This window comes from Microcebus murinus, chromosome 8, assembly GCF_040939455.1.
Source record: "Microcebus murinus isolate Inina chromosome 8, M.murinus_Inina_mat1.0, whole genome shotgun sequence".
Classification (NCBI taxonomy): Eukaryota; Metazoa; Chordata; class Mammalia; order Primates; family Cheirogaleidae; genus Microcebus; species Microcebus murinus.
In genome coordinates this window covers 81,657,839-81,677,915 of record NC_134111.1, presented here as the reverse complement: position 1 = coordinate 81,677,915, position 20,077 = coordinate 81,657,839, and the positions used below count along the sequence as shown (strand labels likewise).

Here is a 20,077-nt window from a genome sequence, read left to right as displayed (position 1 = left end):
AAAGACTAAAGTGAGAATTTGGTGTTTTGTCAACACTAAGTCAAGAAGATTTTCTCTTATTAGATAAGATCTTAGAAGGGACAAAATGATTAAACAATGGAAAAAAAATTCTTGGTATGAAAGTGGAAAAGAAGACTATAAGGGTTTTCTTTGATTATTATTTAGTTTTGTTCAGTGTTACACTCTATCCATCCTTTTACAATTGAAGGATGCAGTAGGTTTGGCACTACCTAATGAAGGAAACCCTTCAAATATAACTAGGGAGCTGGAATGTCAAACTATAAGGAAAGGTCAAGAGGAAGAGATTTCATTATCTTCACTATAAAGATACTGATTTCATAACCATAACTGGAATTTTATCCTCCATAAAAGGCAGTGGTACACATACACACAGCTTGTGTGGTACAGAACACACGTATGCACAAAATGGTGTTGGAGAAGGATGTGACAGGAATCTATCTCTACTCTTCTATGATGGGTCTCAATTCTAAATCTTATAAATAAATACAGTATAGCAGACATTCACAGTTCTGCAACCTCTGAGTGTTTTAATATTTAAATTTCATGTTAAATGCTATAATATACTTTTAAAAATATTTCAATATATTAGTCATTTGGAAAGTGTTTTTTGTTCAATTGTATTTGGTCTGACTTTATTTGCTAGAGCAATAATAAAACACGAAGCCTGAAAAAATCTCTTCTGGGACAGTAATTTCCCACAATTCTATTCTCTCAGAGAGGCCTAATACTAATCTTTATATAATAGCAAGAATCAGAGACAAAAAAGTAATGGGTGTTCCACACTGTCTGCAGCTCCTTGACCCTGTCCATCGTCTTCTCTTTCTGGTTCTTGTCTTCCTGTGTGGCTTTATGCACATGCTTTACATCCATGCATGGGGAAAGGGGGAGAAGGTGCAGTGGAGAGACATGGGAAGGTGGTAAGAATGTGAAAGAGGAGAGAGAAATATTAAGTGCTCCTAAAGCAGAGGTTCTTACAAGCAGGGGTTCTTGTAGTAAAGGGAGTCTCCTTACTGTCATCTAAAAAGTCTTCCTCCTCATCCTCCTTTCTCAGTCTCCTCTTGGTCTCCTCGTCGTAAATGAGACCCAGCAGGTTGGCTGGGCTCTCACTCTCCCCGTGGCACAGCTCATTCAGTCGGATGCCAATTGCCTACCACAAGGAGAAAAAAGAATGAAATAACACAAAGTATTATCAGACTCTAAAATAGGCTTTCACATTACAGATGACATAATCCACCAATTATTTCCACGTAAGTTATCTCTGGACGCCATAGTGTTGTTTCCACCATATTTGCCAATATGAAAACCCAGAGATAAAAGAAATTTGTCAGTATCTCTACAGTCATTTTGTCTAAAGATTTGTAGAAACTGGAATGACACCTTTGTATATTTATACAAATGTTTTTTTCTGAAAGTATTTCCATTTACTCAAAAGTCATTTATTTTATAGGTCTGATATAAAGAAGTATGCAGTTGTTTTTAATGAAGGATTTTATTGCAGTAAAAAATAAGGAGGCACAGTTCCTCAGAGTGCTTCTGATTAAGCTATTTTATGGGCACGTCACTGTCATGCTAATGAGTTTGGAAGTTGGCAAGAATTCTGTTGCTGCAATTTTATTTCTATCTGCCATTATGTATGTACTTATTGGCTTCTTTTATAGACTTTGTTCCTCCTTCCATTATACTCTATGAGTTAGTAAGAAATGCTTTTCTTTTGGTAGAGTACTGAACAATGACATTAGAAATATGACTTTTAATAACTTAGTACATGGACAATATTGGCTTTTATATGGTATTCTTAGAACCAACACCCTTGTTTTTCTGAATCATCATGCACTACTGTCTGATTTTCCAAAAGGAATTTTCCATAAGAAGAGACACAAAACACTATCTCTATCTAATTCCTCTTACATGCCAACCATCTACTATATGCAACAATAGAAGAGACACAGGTTTAGGAAGGAGGGTCAGGGAAAAAGTTAAACTTATCACTGAACTTGGAGTTTGACAGTTTGGTTACTCTGTCCTTTAGTAAGAACAAAATTCCAGCTAGTTTTTTTATTTTTTTCTGTATCATACTTTCCAAATATTTAGAAAAGTTACTAAATTCTGGGCATGCAAGAAAATATACTCACTACTGGAAACCAACATACAAAGGTATGATCAGAACTCTTTAAATAAAAAGACATTTTGAATGTCTTAGATATCTGGAAACAAAGAGGTCTCATTAAACCCTGTAATTAAGTGAGGAGCTAAAACCCAGGAAGAAAAAACCATGCTGATGAGAAAACAGTGTAAAAAGATAATGCAGGATCTGAAAATTTCAGCTGCTAACTTGAGAAGTTTTAAGCAAACAAAATAAAACTTAAAAACAAAACCACCACCACAACACAACGCCCAGTCCAGATGCTACTATTTTGGAGACTTCTCCAAAGGAAGAGACATACAATTTTGATCCTGGAATGGAGATAACAAACCAGATAGTGAACTTAAAGAAAAAAAGTTTCTACATCGATCCTTCCAGGATATTGTAACTAAGCAACTTAAATTAAACCTGTAGTTTATAAAGCTTAAAGAGTTGCTCAAAAACAATCTTGTCTTGTCTAATAATAAATGTCTAAGTAATAATTTAGGTTTCTATGTCTCATCCAAGGCTAGAAAAATGTCTTAGGGCTGTGCTAATTTTTCTTTTCCCTCGTTCATCAAATATTTACTAAGTGAGGTAATTTGTTAGGTATTAAATAAAACACAAAGTTGTTGTTATAATAGTTTACTAGTACCTTTTTTCAATGTGCCCCAGTAGATTGTAAACCCATGTACAAAAAGATCAGTGTCTGGCAAATAGGAAGGTTAGGGAGCTTGAGAGACTTGCTCAAGGTTGCTCAGCAGATAGTGTTCAAACACAGTGTCTGACTACCTAAGCCTGTGTTCTTTCCTTTGATGAGCTTACAGTCTATTGAGGAGGATATTAACAGACTAAAACAACTTGTTCAGTGGCAAAAGAGACTGAAAGCAGCTTATTCGTTCAGAAGATAGATTAAATTCAATTCAGAGAATCATAGAACGTCTCAAAGTCTGTAGACTTTGAGGAATTGATGTTTTGGCTGATGGAGAATGGGGAGAGTAGATATTGAGGTGGAGATATTCAGAGTAGATATTGAGGTGGAAAGATCCACATTCATGGAAATGCACCAGATGTTCAGAGGCTGACAAGGAGGCCACTTGGTTGGAGCACAATTTTTTGAGAGAAAATGACGTTCAGGAAGTCTAGAAAGGTAGGTTGGGATGACCTTCCAGTTCCTGAGGTTGAACTTCACTTTGCTTTCTTAAGAAGGAGGAAAAGTAGTTTTTGAGTGGGGGGACTAACCTGATCACTCATTCGAGGAACATCATGCTAGCTGCTCAGGAATGCAGAGACAAGCATGTATTCTGCTTTCAAAAATTAATGTCATAACCTATTATTATTGAACACATATTAGGTGCAAAGGATTTAGATAAATATTCTTTTTTTAAAATTTATTTATTTTTATGTTAGTGTATTATGGGGTATAAGTGTTAATATATTATAATATATATTATTAATATAATATATTTTATATAATATATTATATATTGTATAATATATAATATATTATAATATATTGCCCATGCCCCCCTCAAGTATAGATAAATATTCTTTAGGTACATTGGCTCATTTGACTTCATCATCCATAACCTTGGAATGGTTTGAGCAAAGGTTGTGGAGAGGGTAGTGACTTCAGACTATGCAATTTGAGTTCTATCCTGAGGAAAAAGGAGGGCCCTGAGGTATGACGAGTGGGTAATAAACACAATCTAATTAGCATTTTAGCCTAATCACTCTGACAGCATTTTGGAGAATGAGCTAGAGAGGACGAGTTTGGAGGCTGCAGATGGGTATGAATGTTTCCTTTCGAGTGGGCCGTATCATAGGAAGATGCTTTCACTGGCAATGTGTAGGATGGATTAGATGAGGGGAGTTTGTGGGGAGGAGACCAATTAGGAAAATACTTTAATCATCCAGATAAGAAGTAATGAATATCTGACCTAATGGGCTTGCTTCAGTGACATAAAACCAATAGGGGAAGGAGGTTTGGAATGTGCTCCAAAGACTGTCATCTCAGATGATGGCGATGTCATGAATAAGAATAAAAAGCTCAGGAGGGCTGCAGGTGAGGTGTGTTTATATGAGAAGAAAGGTTTTATTTCATTCAGATTGAGTTTTAGGATATTATTAATAAGTTCATGGCTCCAAAGTGCAGTTGCCAACGCAGGCCTGGGATCTGAACCGTGCTACGGATACAGCAGTCTGTGCTGCTGCCACGCAGGTAACAGCAGAAAGCACAGGAACCGACGTAACCCTGGGGTGAATTATAAAGGAGGGAGTTACATGAGGTTCTGGGGAATGTCTACATTTATGAGGAGGGACGAGGCAGATGACCAGGGAAGGAGAGAGAGGACTGGGCACAGAGATGCCAAAAGACTCCAGAGGATAATGGCTATGGAAGGCAAAAAAGAAGAGAAAGGTGTGGGCAGTCATCGGTGTCAAATGAGGAAGGGAGAGGACATTTGCCCTGGAAACATCAGTTTGGGAAGTCCCTCAGTCACAATCTCTTTATAGATCTGAAATCCTCTAATGCTTAGCACTTCCCCCTTCATAAGGGAAGCCAGTGAGCTTATCAACTGTGGCTGTCATTTCAGAGAGACCTCTTAATAAAACCCTCCTTGAATGAGAGCAGTAACAAAAGGGTGTTGAAACATCACATCTCTCCACATTAAAGAATTTGGCCAGTTGTATGCAAAACCTACTTCTGCCCTCAAACCCACAAAAATTGGTCTTTTAAAAAGACTTTCTAGACTTTTTATGTAACCTTACATTAGACTTTTAGATAATACTAAAGTTTGTTATTTTTTTACTAAAACTAGTTTTACTAAAATGAATTTTACATTACTTTTTTAGACTTTCTATTTAGAGAATAGAAAGGAAAAGGATAAAGAAAGGCATCTTGTCAGCAGAGGACTGAAAGCAGTGTATGTTATACCAGAAAGTTTTAAAATATTGTTTTAGATAGACAACAAAGATACTATCCTGAAGAGAAAATAGAGTTGAAAATCCTGATGACTGGCCTAATTATCTATCATAGTGACCCCAAATCTCATTGCTTATTTAAAAGATCCCAAATTAGGTCTATCTCAGGAAAGGGAGTTTATCCCTGATGTCACTGAGGTTCTGATATGTATCTGTGGGAAGACAGGAGATAAGAAGAGAGTGGATTCAGAATTCCAATAGACTGGACTGCACTGAGCTCCAAGGCCACTTGCTTGGGAGACTTCTGTGGTTCTGGAAGCTGTGGATTGGGAGGGTGCCATGGAGAGTAGCTTTGCAGACTAAAACAAACCAATTGTACTCTTCATTATATAAAGTAAATAAAATGAGCAGAAATATTAGAATTGGAATAACATCAGTGTAAATAGAGTACATAGGTTATCAATTGAAGATTTTAAAATGGTGGTCTACAAATTGTTGGAGTTAAAGACAATATTAGCCATTAATGGTACATTGTTATTCTTATTAAGTTACATTGATTTTTTTTATTAAATTGGTATCTTTACGTTCCTTATAGGCAGCAGGCTTTTAAATGCAAATGGTCACTAGTGATTCATCTCTCTTGTGCCTTAGTAGGCAGAATAGCAGCCCACGGGTCCCACCTATCTGTCTTCTATAGGTAATAGAAAATATGAAGAGATGAACCATCTTGGGAGATTTCCTATAAAATATCCAAATTTATCATATAATTAATTATTTTTACTATATTGAGGACTACAAATGAGATTGGCATTCCATGATAGCTGTCTTTTTTCTTCAAGTCATATGAAGGTCTGTGGGCACCTTTCCCAGAGTGATAAATTATGAAAATATATAAACATGTTCTTAATTTACTAATTCCTGCAAGAAATCTCCAAGAGCATTCTTATATGTTATTTAATATTATTAATAAGGAAGAGAAGAATCTGTCTAGCAAAACCTCTCCAAATAAACTAACAATAGTATTATTTACAATTGCCTACCTTTTTGTCTGAGAAGAAATAATTAAAGGGGTCAAAACATCCATCCCCTTAAAAGAACTGAACAATTGAAGGAGAATAGTTTACATCTCCAATTGCCCTGAGAGAGGGTGTGTTCAAAACTACCTAGTCTTCTGCAGAAAATAGGAATACATTCATCAGCAGAGAGCAGAGTTGCTTTAATATGGCTTGGGTAGAAGATAAAGGTGGTTGGGGATGAGGGCAAGGCTTCACCTGCTCTCTGGTCCCTGGCAATGTAAATCTTTCATCTGATTATTTTTTTTTTTTTTTTTTGAGACAGAGTCTCGCTTTGTTGTCCAGGCTAGAGTGAGTGCCATGGCGTCAGCCTAGCTCACAGCAACCTCAAACTCCTGGGCTCCAGTGATCCTTCTGCCTCAGCCTCCCGAGTAGCTGGGACTACAGGCATGCGCCACTATGCCCGGCTAATTTTTTATATATATATCAGTTGGCCAATTAATTTCTTTCTATTTATAGTAGAGACGGGGTCTCGCTCTTGCTCAGGCTGGTTTCAAACTCCTGACCTTTGAGCAATCCGCCCGCCTCGGCCTCCCAAGAGCTAGGATTACAGGCGTGAGCCACAGCGCCCAGCCTCATCTGATTATTTTAAGAGAAGCAAATTTGGTCTCTCCTAGAAGAAAGTGATCCCAGATTTTAGCAAGGTCACAAAATATTAATAGCATCCATGAAACTAGGTAGTTAGAAAAAAATACTCACTATTTTAATAAAAAAATATTAAATTTGAAAGAGATAAAATTGAGTTTCACAAGTATGCTCAGTTATCGGGAAAGCCTGAGTGGTAACTTGATTATTTAGCTTCTAACTGGAGGGGTGACCAGGTTTCTAACATTCAGGATGAGTGAGGGGATGAGGAGTTCTTGTACAATTAGTTGGAAAAAGAGCATAGAAACAAAAAATATGCCTCTGACTACCTTCCCTATCTTTCCCATGGCCTTGCTTTCACATTTCTGCCTCTAACATCTTACTATAGCCTCTCAACCATAATGTAAACATACGCATTACAAATTATTTAAAAGGTACCACCTTTGAAGAATATGCTTATGGGCAGCCACACTCCACTCTCCACCTTCCCCACCCAGCTATGTTTCTTCTTCCAACTTTGTGTTTTGTCCACTGTGACATATGCCTCTAAGATTTCTTATTAGCACAACTACTCATGAAGCAAATTTAGGGGAAAATCCGAATTTCATAGGAAACCAGATTTTATGGGAGCTCTGTACATAGGCCAAGGAAAACCTTCAAAGAGGGAAAACAAAATATCCCCTTCACACAAAGTAACAGTAAGGCCTTAGAGCAGTAATTAACACCATTATTTTGAACATCTGGGGACAGACTGGAACACTGGTGACAAGATTCAAGGAGGTTAAAATATGATTTGGGTATGGGGAAGATAATAATAGACTTCCAGATAAGCATAGTACTGTGGCAAGGTCATAATTTATATATATGTATGTATGTATACATATATATATTTCCCTCTAATAAAGACAATGGTAAAGGTTTATCATTTGTTAATTAAGAGTTTAGTTTTGTAGGAAATATAGTCTTAGGTGGATCATGATCATATTTTGCTTTCTCTTAAACACTGGTGGCAAAACCCCAACCATTCATTGGGTATAAACCATCCTAATCAGGTACAGTAAACACTTAACATAAAAATCTGATGTCCAGGTATTCATGTATTCTGAAGGGCCTTCAGGAAGGTTTAATAACTTGCATTTATTTATATAACATTTTAACTTGTTTAGACATTCTTATCCTATGTCATGATAATGTTTTCTCCTCCCTCTACCCCCACTGTTATAATTTTAAACAGCTTATAGCAAAACAAATAGTAATCCTTACATTAGTAATCTACTTAGCTGGTTATTCTACAACTGAGTAAATGAAGATGTAAACAAACATATGAAAAAATGCTCAACATCTCTAATCATCAGGGAAATGCAAATCAAAACCACAGTGAGATATCACTTAACTCCAGTGAGAATGGCCTTTATCAAAAAAAATCCCCAAACAATAAATGTTGGTGTGGAGATGGAAAGATAGGAACACTCCTACACTGCTGGTGGGACTGCAAACTAGTTCAACCTCTGTGGAAAGCAATATGGAGATACCTTAAAGTGATACAAGTAGATCTACCATTTGATCCAGCAATTCCACTACTGGGCATCTACCCAAAAGATCAAAAGTCATTTTATGAAAACGACACCTGCACTCAAATGTTTATAGCAGCACAATTCACAATTGCAAAGTTGTGGAAACAACCCAAGTGCCCATCAATTCATGAGTGGATTAATAAAATGTGGTATATGTATACCATGGAGTACTATTCAACTTTAAGAAACAATGGTGATATAGCACCTCTTGTATTTTCCTGGAGAGAGCTGGAACCCATTCTACTAAGTGAAGTATCTCAAGAATGGAAAAACAAGCACCACATGTACTCACCAGCAAATTGGTATTAACGGATCAACACCTCAGTAGACATATAGGAATAACATTTATCAGGTGTCAGGCAGGTGGGAGGGGGGAGGAGAGGATTGGTATATACAAACACAATGAGTGAGATGTGTAATGTTTGGGGGATGGTCTCGCTTGAGGCTCTGACTCGAGGGGCAAGGGGGTATATGGGCAATATATGTAACCTTAACACTTATACCCCCATATTACACTAAAATAAAATATAAAAATAAAAATTTATGCAATATGCACAAAGTCACAGTTTCAGTGAAGGAAAAAAAAACAAGTTCAGGATTGGTTTCTAGCCTGGTAAATTATCCTCTCTAATTTATGAATTTTATTAATAAAACAATACACAATGGAGTGATGACAGGCTTTTGATAATGGATTTTCATTCCTTCTGCTCCTATGATTACTTGTAAATCTATGTATCTCATGATGTACATTTCACTTACACTGCTTGCCTTGTATAAATTCTTGTACTTAATGCTATTAAATCCAAACATAATTAAATGCGGGATAAGCACAATGGAATCACACAATAATTTGGCTCACTGATTTTAAAAAATGGATATCATATGGAAGAAAACATGTCTTCTTACACATATAATGTACAAAATAACTCTGAAAAGGGCAGTGGTAAGTCTGGATCAGCAACATTAGCATTAAGAAGGTATTGTATTTGATATTTATGAAACATACCTTACATTTTTTTTACATAAGATGTCTTTAGAAGAAAGAAAACCCAAAGATAGCAATTAAACAAAGAGTTATTAACATACCCTTATAGACAGACTGCACACACACGATACAATTTATGCCTTTTGAATTATTTTGGATTTTGCAAAAGAGATGTAGGTAAAACTGGAGGAAGAATATCTTTAGTAGGCACATTAGCAGATAAACTCAACTGAATTACTAAGAGAAATTATAACAAATTCCTTAGGTAATCTCTAAGGAAAGAGGAATATATGGAACTCTATGTGTATTTGGGAACAGAAAAAAATTCAGTCCTCTTGAATTTCTTTGTATTCCTTACATTTTTCCCCCTGTGGTAAAGAAGTTGTAATTATAAGGGTCCATTTTATTAGAATTCCTGAAGAAGTTTCGTTCATTCATTTTTTTAATTTATTCACTTATTCACACATACACACACACACATACATATATATACACGCATGAATGTGTGTGCGTGTAATTTCTAAAGGCTTTTGGGCAACTTACAGTAGGAGGCACATCAACAAAAGAGAAAATTCCATGAAGAAATTGGAAAAAAAATCATGTTTTGGAAAATATAAATTAGAATAGAAAGCCAAAACAAAGTCGTGAGTATTTAACAATTATAACAATGACTTTCACAAAGATGATTCTTGATGAATACAGCAATTAAAAGCAAAATTTTAGAATCCAACCTGGGAATGTTGGTTCCTTGACTTACTACATAGGTAAACTTTGGCAAGTCACTTGACATATATACACTTCAGTTTTCTTAACTGTAAAAGAGAGACAGTAATGTCTCTCATAGATTTACTGGGAAGATTAATGAGTTATTTCCCCCCCAAAGTGTTTCCTTTAGTGCCTGGTACATAACAAACAATAATTGTCTTCCAAATAGGAACAATCGATCAAAAGACTTCTCCACTTCACTCAAACACCCTCATTTTTATGGAAGAAAATTGAAAGCTCACGTCTCCCCATTGGTAGAAGAGCTTGGCCGCATTCCACTGCAGCTTCTGGTTCCGCTTGTTGCCCACGATGGGAGACCGGCCCCTGGAAAGGCCTTTCTTGGTGATGTTCACATGATGCCCTTTCATCCACTCTGGCCAGTTGCCACGGTTGCAGCGGTGAACAAAACGGGCACATTCCAGGAACAAGGCTGCTCTGGCCACCACGGGGGCTTCCTGAGTAGGGATGTTGAGGGAAAGAATAATGTAGGATTAATGGACAATTATTATAAATTGGCCTTAAAGGAAATTGCTTTGTACTTTTAGTTTATTTTAGTCCCCATGTTTTGATTTTGTTTGATTATATTTCCCAGGGTGGTGTCAGTATGGCTGACATAGTAGTGGAAAATCTGGAAAACAAAACCAGAGAGGAAAATTTGGATATTAAAGAATTAGATATTTTAAGCAGGTTGCTGTGTTGTGTTGCCTTCTTCTCAGAAATCTCAAGTAATTACATGCTTTGTAATTTTTGTACATGGTTTCAATTGACAATGTTTGACAAAGAAAAGATTATTTAATTGATAAATGAGATACAGAGCATATCTTCAGAAAAATATGGCTCCATCTTGTCAGGTCAAGATATACTTGAAAAAATAAAAGAAAATATAGATTTTAGTTGATATCCAGAAACTGGTAAGCAAAGAATCAGAAATTTTACTGAAATCTTTAAAAGCTAAAAAAAAAAAACTTAAGGGAAGAAAGAATGTGAAGTTTCTTACAGAAGGTCAATAGGTCATAAGAAAAATATATATCAACTATTAATGTGTATTTTGACTTGTGTTAGATTTTAAAAAATATATCACAATATCATCTGACATCTTAGGGTTACTTAATAAACACAGGTTACTCAGTAACCACAGATTTTCATTGAAATAATTTTCACCATTTTAAGCAATAGTATTCTTTTTTTTTTTTTTTTAAACAAAATCTTGCTCTGTTGCCCGGGCTAGTGTGCCATGGCGTCAGCCCAACTCACAGCAACCTCAGACTCCTGGGCTCAAGCAATCCTTCTGCCTCAGCCTCCCAAGTAGCTGGGACTACAGGCATGTGCCATCGTGCCCAGCTAATTTTTTCTATATATTTTTAGTTGCCCAATTAATTTCTTTCTATTTTAGTAGAGACGGGGTCTCACTCTTCCTCGGGCTGGTTTGAAACTCCTGACCTTGAGCGATACTCCTGCCTCAGCCTCCCAGAGTGTTAGGATTATAGGCGTGAGCCACCTTGCCTGGGGCAAAGCAATAGTACTCTTAAAAATGCATTGAACCATAATGTTAAGGGGCTAATATAGAGTATCAATTGTATGCCATTTAACATTTAGAATTATAATGCATAAGAACCATGTGTTCTAGAAATAATATCCTCACTTTAAGATTTAAAAAAATGGGATATAATTTGTTCACTATCATACAGCTGGAAAGGGGTAGACGGAGGATTCAACCCAGGTCTCACAGATGTACAGGTCTCGACTATTTCCTCTTTAGTATTTACATTTGTCTTAATTTATACTCATATAAACATCAGTAAAAGATAATTTGTAGAATGCAAGTAGAAATTAACTATTTGTTAATGAAAGTGGGATGTCCCATGTAATATTATTTTCTAAAATATATAAGCACATCATTTTCCCATTTAAAATCTATTACAGTTACCATCCATCTCATCATATAATGAATAAACATATACAACCTTTATGGTTTGGTTCATCTCCCTTTCTATCCCCATCTCAAGTGCTCTGATCCAATTACATTAAACTAGCTGCAGTCTCCCAAATACGACATCTTATACCTTGCCATGTGCTGTTCCCTTGGCTTGTAGAGCCTTTAAATTCCTTTCCATCCAGAAAATTCCCACTTTTGAGATTCAGTTTAGTTACTTCCTCTGAGAAGTCTTCCTAAACTTCTTCCATGTTCAGGCACCATTGACCACTTCCTATTTTTAGTACCACAGTATCTCAAACACACTGGATCATTCATGTAAGTTTAGCCCCTTGAGTATTTCCTCATTATCTATGTCTTAAATGCAGCTCTCAAAAATTCTAATAAGAAATATTAATATATTTATGTAGGGATTTAATTTTACAAAGCATATTATGTATTGCCTCAACATGAAAACATAACCTATGTGAAAAGACAGGCTATTAGATGAATACTAAATAGTGAGACTCTAGACTCTATTACTAACACAAGATAGATATTAATGATGAAAATTGGTCATCAACTGTGGGGGAGTCAAAATTTGGAAGTAGGTCACAGCGATAGAGAAACCTGAGGCTGCAAAGAGTCAGATGTCTTTCTGCATCAAACCTATCAATATTTCAGTGCCATACCATATACACTAAATATCTATGCTTTTTCTTTTTAGGTGTTTATTTTACTAAACATCTTAGATATGTTAATCTGTGTCTGGAAAAGGTTGGAACATCTGTCTCTCAAAAGGAAGCCAATCCAGAGGTCAAGGCAATGGATGCAAATTTATTCTTAGCCTGTCACAGTATGACATATTCCCAATATAAGGCAATGTGGAGTCAAAGCTTAATGAGAGGAAGACAAAAATAACACCGCTGAAATAGCACTCTGTTGTGAATCCTGGTTCCTTCAGGATTAACAGGTGTGAAACTTAACCTAGACCATATGTATGAAACAGAGGATCATTTTATTGTCCCTATTAGATAGCAACTGAGAGTATTAAAAATAGATGAGTCAACAATCCAAATAAAGGTATATGAGGTTTCTTATATAGATTAGCTTGCCTTCTTTTAAACATGAATTCTTAAAATATATTTTAAGAAATGGTTTCAGTTGCTTAGAAAGCTCAAGGTGTTTTTGAATGAAAGCAATTTCAATTCTCTGTACTCACAAACTTCTCATGATAAAACTCAGATATTATCAGTTATTGGCCCTGGGAAATTCTAATCTAAGTTTGGAAATGGAATTGAGATCAATATAAAAATAATCTCATTAACTATAACAACATTAAGGGTAGCTTTGGTTATTATTTGACGAATTTGACCCATGTAAATAGCCAAACCCAGTAACATTTGGAAACATCACTGTTTGCATTGAGGGATAATGACATAGAGTCATTGAAATGCTGCCTTTTTGTCATAATCCTTAGGATCCTAGGGGATGGAGGCAGGCCTAGGAATTCTTTATTCAAGATGGCAGCGAATAATACCAATTTCTGGGATATTGTAGTTTGCATATTACTGTACAGAAAACTGAGGGAGATATTGAGGTACAAAGCAAGGCCACTAGCCTACATCTTAGTATAAGATCCTGAGCAATAAATACTGAGTTTGCAATATGTGTGCAGCAACATTCAAGGAATTCTAGTGTGATTGTGGCTGTGAAAAATCGTTTTCATTATGAGTTCTTTTCAAAGGGTAGTTTAGAAAGTATTGATGTCAGGGATAGGGTTATGGAATACCTTGGACAAAGGATTCCTCCTGGGCATAAAGGAAAGTCGATTTTCCTCCTTTGATGGTGCTTACCTCTTATGGCTCAGTGCAATCTGAAGAAGCAGCAAAAGATAGAGGCATGAAATAATGGATAGGGATGAATTCACATCACAGAGAAAAATGGCACAAATGGAGAAAAATGAAGTGGAAAAATGCTGCATAGCTGAAAAGAACCACAGAGTATCAGAGGCGTAGTTACAGGTGAATATCTAAATAAAATTTGACACCATTAGCATACCACAGAGAATTTTGCTGGTGGTCCTAAAACAAGAGTAGGCATATTTAAATTTCTTCTTTCTTTTAACAGATCATCTTTTTAATGCTCCATAATGCATAATGCCATAGAATGGTTCTTATTTCATTACATCACAACTTCATAGTTTCCAGACAAGGAAAAATCAATTTTAACTGGGAAGGCAAAATATTAGGTTGAAACTATGGAATTTCTAATTTTGAAGGTCAAAAATAGTCAAATATCAGCAATTTCATATGGATCAAAGTTATACAAGGTGTTCTCTGCAATGGCTATAGAATTGCCAAGTTAAAATTACAAAAAGTCCCAAGAATGTCATTATGCAGCATGGATTTCTTTAACATTCTACAACTAGAAAACTTCAAGTGTCTGGCTACTTTCCTTGACCTCCTTTGTCATATTTTCCTAAATTTTACAAGATTGTTATGTATATTGAATGTTTCCTTTATGAAAGTGAAGCAGAGAATTGGGATATTAATTCAAACATCTGTGCTTGATTTTGCCTGGGGACTTAAAAAATATTGTTACCAAAATATGATGGTTAATTGAAGCTTATAATTGCAATATATTCCTTTCCCTAATGGACTATATCTAAGCTTATTATGTGAAAAGAAACCTTGAGTGAACCTGAAAACTCATATAACACTGGACAAGAACTGTTTTTAAAGACTAAATATTTTATGTGGGACCCTAGAGGATTACATAACTTTTTTACTGCCTTACAATAAAATATAAAGCTATTGCTGGTGCAGCATACCTGTTTATTTAAAACCATTGGGAATAAGCAGTTATTGTGGGTTTTAGTATGTATTGAAAACTTCTTTGCTAGAAAGTTCATGTTTGTGACTCAGTATTTATTTCTTAACCTGTATTGAATTCTCTGCCTGACTGAGATCATTAAGTAACAGACTCCGAAGCTGACAGGTTGCCTAGTCCCTGGCCATTTCTACAGCAGCTGTGGAGGCAGGCATTACTGTTAGCACATGGTCTGAATGGCTAGTCATTTTAGCACTTACTATATCATGCTAACATTTTGGGTAAGCATTTTAAAAATCAAAGACTTCTATTTCTGACAATATGAAAAATTAGGTATGAGGACAAATTTCTTTTGGTTTAGAACACCTAAAATGGTGGAAAAAATATCCACAAATTTTTAAATTTTGATTTTGCTTTTGTTTCTAAGGTAAGATTAAAGACCACTGAAGAACAGAAATTACAAGAAAGTGTGATTCTGGGAGTTGGGGTGGGGATGAACTAGCATGGGAATATTTGCCCTGAGGGTTTCTGCTCACTATAGAGATACCAGATCATGGGTTTTCAATGGGCCACAAGTTATCTATCTGATTCCAAGCTGGTGGGAGTCATATCATACACTCCTACATAAAGCCAGAATCTCAGGTGGAAGCCACCTGCAGTGGATAAATGAGAAAAAATTCTTCCCTACAGAAATTGGCTTGCCTGAAAAGACTTGTCTCTGGGTAGAGCAGAGGGGGAAACAAGATCTTTTATGAGAACTAACAAAATCCCACATTCTCATACAAGTTGGGAGTGCAAGAAAGGGCACTGCTTACATGCCCCGCCCCCATGCCCAAAAAAGAGTTTAAAAAGTTATCTTAGGTTGATAATGTTTCTAGGTGTCTGACAAAAGAAATGGAATTTCTCTCTGGAGGAATACTTTAAACCAGTACTTCTCAAACCTTCACACTTGAGTGTAGGAGTCACTTGGGAAGATGGATAAAATAGATTCCTTGGCCCCATACCCAGAGATTCTGATTCCGGAGATCTGTTGCAGGGCCTGAAAATTTGCATTCCTCACATGCTCACAGATGATGCTGATGTTGCTGGTCCATTGAAAAACACTGCTTTTAACACAGGGTCTTAAAAAATTCCTACAAATAAAGTTCCAAGGAGCAAGCTACATTACATATCAAAATAGCTAGAAGATTTAGAATGTTTCTAGCACAAATAAATGATAAATATTTGATGTAATGGATAGTCCAGTTACCTTGATTTGATCATTATACATTGTATTCATGTATCAAATATCACCCGTACTCTACAAATATGTAAAATTATGTATCAATAAAAATTTACAAACTAAAGTAATCCATTATGAGCAAGAGTCAGCAGAAATACCAAAGTATAGAATCAAGTTCACAAAGACTACAGTTAATGGAATCATAGTGTATCAAATACATTTAAAGATTAATGTGGGTATTGAAAGTATGATGAAAGAATTAGACTATGAAAGTTGACCAGGTAGTTTAAAACAAAAATCAAATAGAACTTTTACAAATAACAAATGTGGTAACTTGAAATTTAAAACTCAACAGATAGACTAAAATACAGATTAGATTAGTTTTTTTCAACTTCAATACTATTGAACATTTGGGCCTGATCATTCTTTTTCTTGTGGGAGGGTACATTTTGCATTATAGAAAGTTTATTAGCATCTTTTGTATGTACCCACTAGATGCCAGTAGCAATCCCCCAAATTCCTCCACACATTGCCAAATGTCCCCTAGTGGGCAAAATAGTCCCTGGTTAAGAACTATAGGATCAGCCAGGGCCAGGTGGCTCACGCCTGTAATGCTAGCAGTCTGGGAGGCCGAGGTGGGCAGATTGCTTGAGGTCAGGAGTTCGAAACAAGCCTGAGAAAGAGTAAGACCCCATATCTACTATTAATAGAAAGAAATTAATTGGCCAACTAATATATAGAGAAAAAATTAGCTGGGCATGGTGGCGCATGCCTGTAGTCCCAGCTACTCGGGAGGCTGAGGCAGCAGGATTGCTTGAGCCCAGGAGTTTGAAGTTGCTGTGAGCTAGGCTGATGCCATGGCACTCACTCTAGCCTGGGCAACAAAGCGAGACTCTGTCTTGTCTCAAGAAAAAAAAAAAGAACCATGGGATCTTTTCCTTGCTGATTTGCTTCACTTATTTGTAGATTCTGGTTATTAGACCTTTATCAGATGTATAGCTTGGGAATGTTTTCTTCTGTTCTGTAGGTTGTCTATTTGTTCTATGGACTATTTCATTGGTTGTGCAAACGCCTTTTGATTTAATCAAGCCCCATTTATTTATTGTTGTTGTTACTGTTATTGCCATTGGGGTCTTCTTCATAAATTATTTGCCTAGGCTCTTTTCTAGAAGAGTTTTTCCAACATTTTCTTTTAGTATTCTTATGGTTTCATGCCTTACATTTAAGTCTTTTATCAATCTTAAATTATTTAATCAAACAAGCCCATCACAAAATGGGCAAAAGACATGAACAGAAGATTTTCAAAAGAGGATAGACAAATGGCCAACAAACATAAGAAAAATGCTCAAAGTAACTAATAATCAGGGAAATGCAAATTAAAACCACAATGAGATATCACCTTACCCCAGTCAGGATGCTTTTATTAAAAGCCCTAATATAATAGATGGTGGCATTGATGCAGAGAGAAGGGAATGCTTCTGCATTGTTGGTGGGACTGCAAATTAGTATAAACTCTATGAAAAGTGGTATGGAGATGCCACAAAGAACTAAAAGTAGACCTACCATTTGCTCCAGCCATCCTATTACTGGGTGTTTACCCAAAGGAAAAGAAATCATTTTATGAAAAAGACACCTGCACTCGAATGTATATTGCAGCACAATTCACAATTGCAAAGATGTGGAATCAACCCAAGTGCCCATCAATTCATGAGTGGATTAATAAAATGTGGCATATGTATACCATGGAATACTACTCATCCACGAAGAAGGATGACTTAATGCCTTTTTCAATAATTTGGATGGAACTTGAGACCATTATCCTGAGTGAAACATATATAGAATGGAAAAACCAACACCACATGTACTCACTATTAAATTGGAAGTAACTGATTAACATACATGTGCAAAGAGGGAAGTAAAACTCAATAGAAATGAAGTGGGGGGGGAGCGGGTGGAGGGAATGAATGATAACCTCCCTAATCGGTACAATGAACACTATTTCGGTGATGGGCACACTTATAACCATGACTCAGGCATGATAAAAGCAATCTATGTAATGAAAAATACTTGTACTTCCATAATACTTTGAAATTAAAAAAATAAAATAAAACAAAGCTCAGAAAAAAAACAAAAACAAAATATGTTCTTTAAAAAAAGAACCATGGGAGTGAAATGGAAAATATATCAGAGAAAATTACCCAGAATTTAGCATAGAGACAAAGTTATGAAAAATATGAAACAGTGGTTATCAAAGATACAGGATAAAATGAGAAGATTTATCATGTATCTTACCAATTTCCAGAAAGAAAAATTAGAGAAAATGTGAAAGATACAATATTGAAGAGATAATGGTTATGAACTTTAAAAACAGATATAGTATGCCAATTACATGATTTTGATGAACTTCAAATAAAAAAACATGCTAGAAACATTTTAGAGAAACTGCAAAATAACAATAAGAGAAGAAATTCAAGGCAACGGGGGAGGCAGATTGCCTATAAATAATGTCAATTAAGCCAGACAAGAATGAGATAATATTTTTGACAGAAAGAAAAATGTCAGCCTATAATTACAATTCTAGCAAAAGTATCTTCAAGTTGAGATTAAAATAAAGACATTTCCAAGAAACTGTAACTGAGAGAGTTATTGCCAATTCATCCACACTAAAGATACATCTGAAATGATCTCAGAAGGAATATCTGAGATGCAAGGAGAAATGGTGAATAAAGAATATGTTAAACTTTTGGATAAATTTAAAGATAATTTTCCTAAAAATCAATAAAACATAACATCTAATTTGTGTATGTTAAAACAAAATAGAACTTATGTATGCAATTTCTAAAAATATAAAGTATAATAATCTTCAAACCACTAACAGAAAAAAAATTTTAAAATGTGAAACAACACCAAAGCAAGATAAATAAAACAAACTGTAACACAATCTAAACACATGAAATGAAAATAAGAATACATATACACACACATATACACAATGAAAAAATTTTTAAATGTGACAAATAGGCAAAAGTAGCAGAGTGAATCTAATTATATCAATAGTCACAATCTGTTCAAATGGACTAAATTTTCTAGAAAAAGATTGTCAAAATGGTGTAAAAATTATAAAGACATGAATTTTTTATAATAGCTACTTCTAAATCACAAACATATAGAAAAGTTGAAAGTGAATGATTGGTAAAAAGACATACCAGGCCAAAGCTAACCTAAGGAAACTGTTATAGCTATATTAGTATCAGACAGAAATATGTCTGAAGGTAGAAAGCATTACTAAAAATTAACCAGCCACTTGCTCATAATAAAAGGTTCAAATCTCCAGAAATTTGTATCACATCTAAAGCTATCTGCTTCTACATAAATAAAACATAAAATAAAAATTGTCATTGCTATAAATATAAGTGAACAAATTTGCCATCATTGTAGGAGATTTCAACACAACTGACAAATCAGATCAAACGGTGAGGAAAAAATAAGGATATAGAAGATCTGAATAACTCAATCAACAAGCTTGATCTTTGCAACAACACATGAAACAGTTATTAAAATTGATAATGTTGTAGGTCATAAAGTAAGTCTACATTAATTCCCAAGAATCAATATGTAAAAATGAAGTTAGAAATAAATAACAAATTGTTACCTAAAAAAACTTTGTATTTATAAACTGAAATCTACACACATCTAAATAACCCATGAGTCAAAACCAAAATCATTAAATAAATTAGAAAGTACTTAAAGATAAATTATAACAAAAACACTACTTATCAAAATATATGGCATGCAGTTAAAGTAGTATTTAGAGGAAAATTAATAGCCAAATACTTATTTTAGAAAGAAGACAAGAACATTAATGAGCTAAGTAATCAATTTCATAAATTAAAGAATAACAATTACCTCAAAGCAAGAAGGAAGAAAATAATAAAAATAAGAGCTGGAATTAATAATTAGACAGCAAAGATATAATAGAAAGATTAAAGAAGACTCATGACATTGACAAATGTCTGACAAGCCTAATAAAGAAAAATGGAAACAATTTTAGAAATAAAAATAGA

The 20,077-nt window shown here is 35.1% G+C and overlaps 1 protein-coding gene across 4 annotated transcripts in view; it reads right to left on the bottom strand.

Annotated features, from left to right (window-relative positions):
• Positions 1 to 20,077, bottom strand: part of UNC80 (unc-80 subunit of NALCN channel complex) — a 203,901-nt gene that overhangs the window by 107,738 nt on the left and 76,086 nt on the right. For all 4 annotated transcript variants that reach the window (XM_012751444.3, XM_076005903.1, XM_012751443.3 and 1 more), the window contains exons 23-24: positions 10,290 to 10,502; positions 1,033 to 1,168 (exon numbers count right to left, since the gene is read on the bottom strand). In XM_012751444.3, coding sequence (XP_012606898.1) covers positions 1,033 to 1,168; positions 10,290 to 10,502 — 349 coding nt within the window. The remainder of the gene's footprint in view (positions 1 to 1,032; positions 1,169 to 10,289; positions 10,503 to 20,077) is intronic.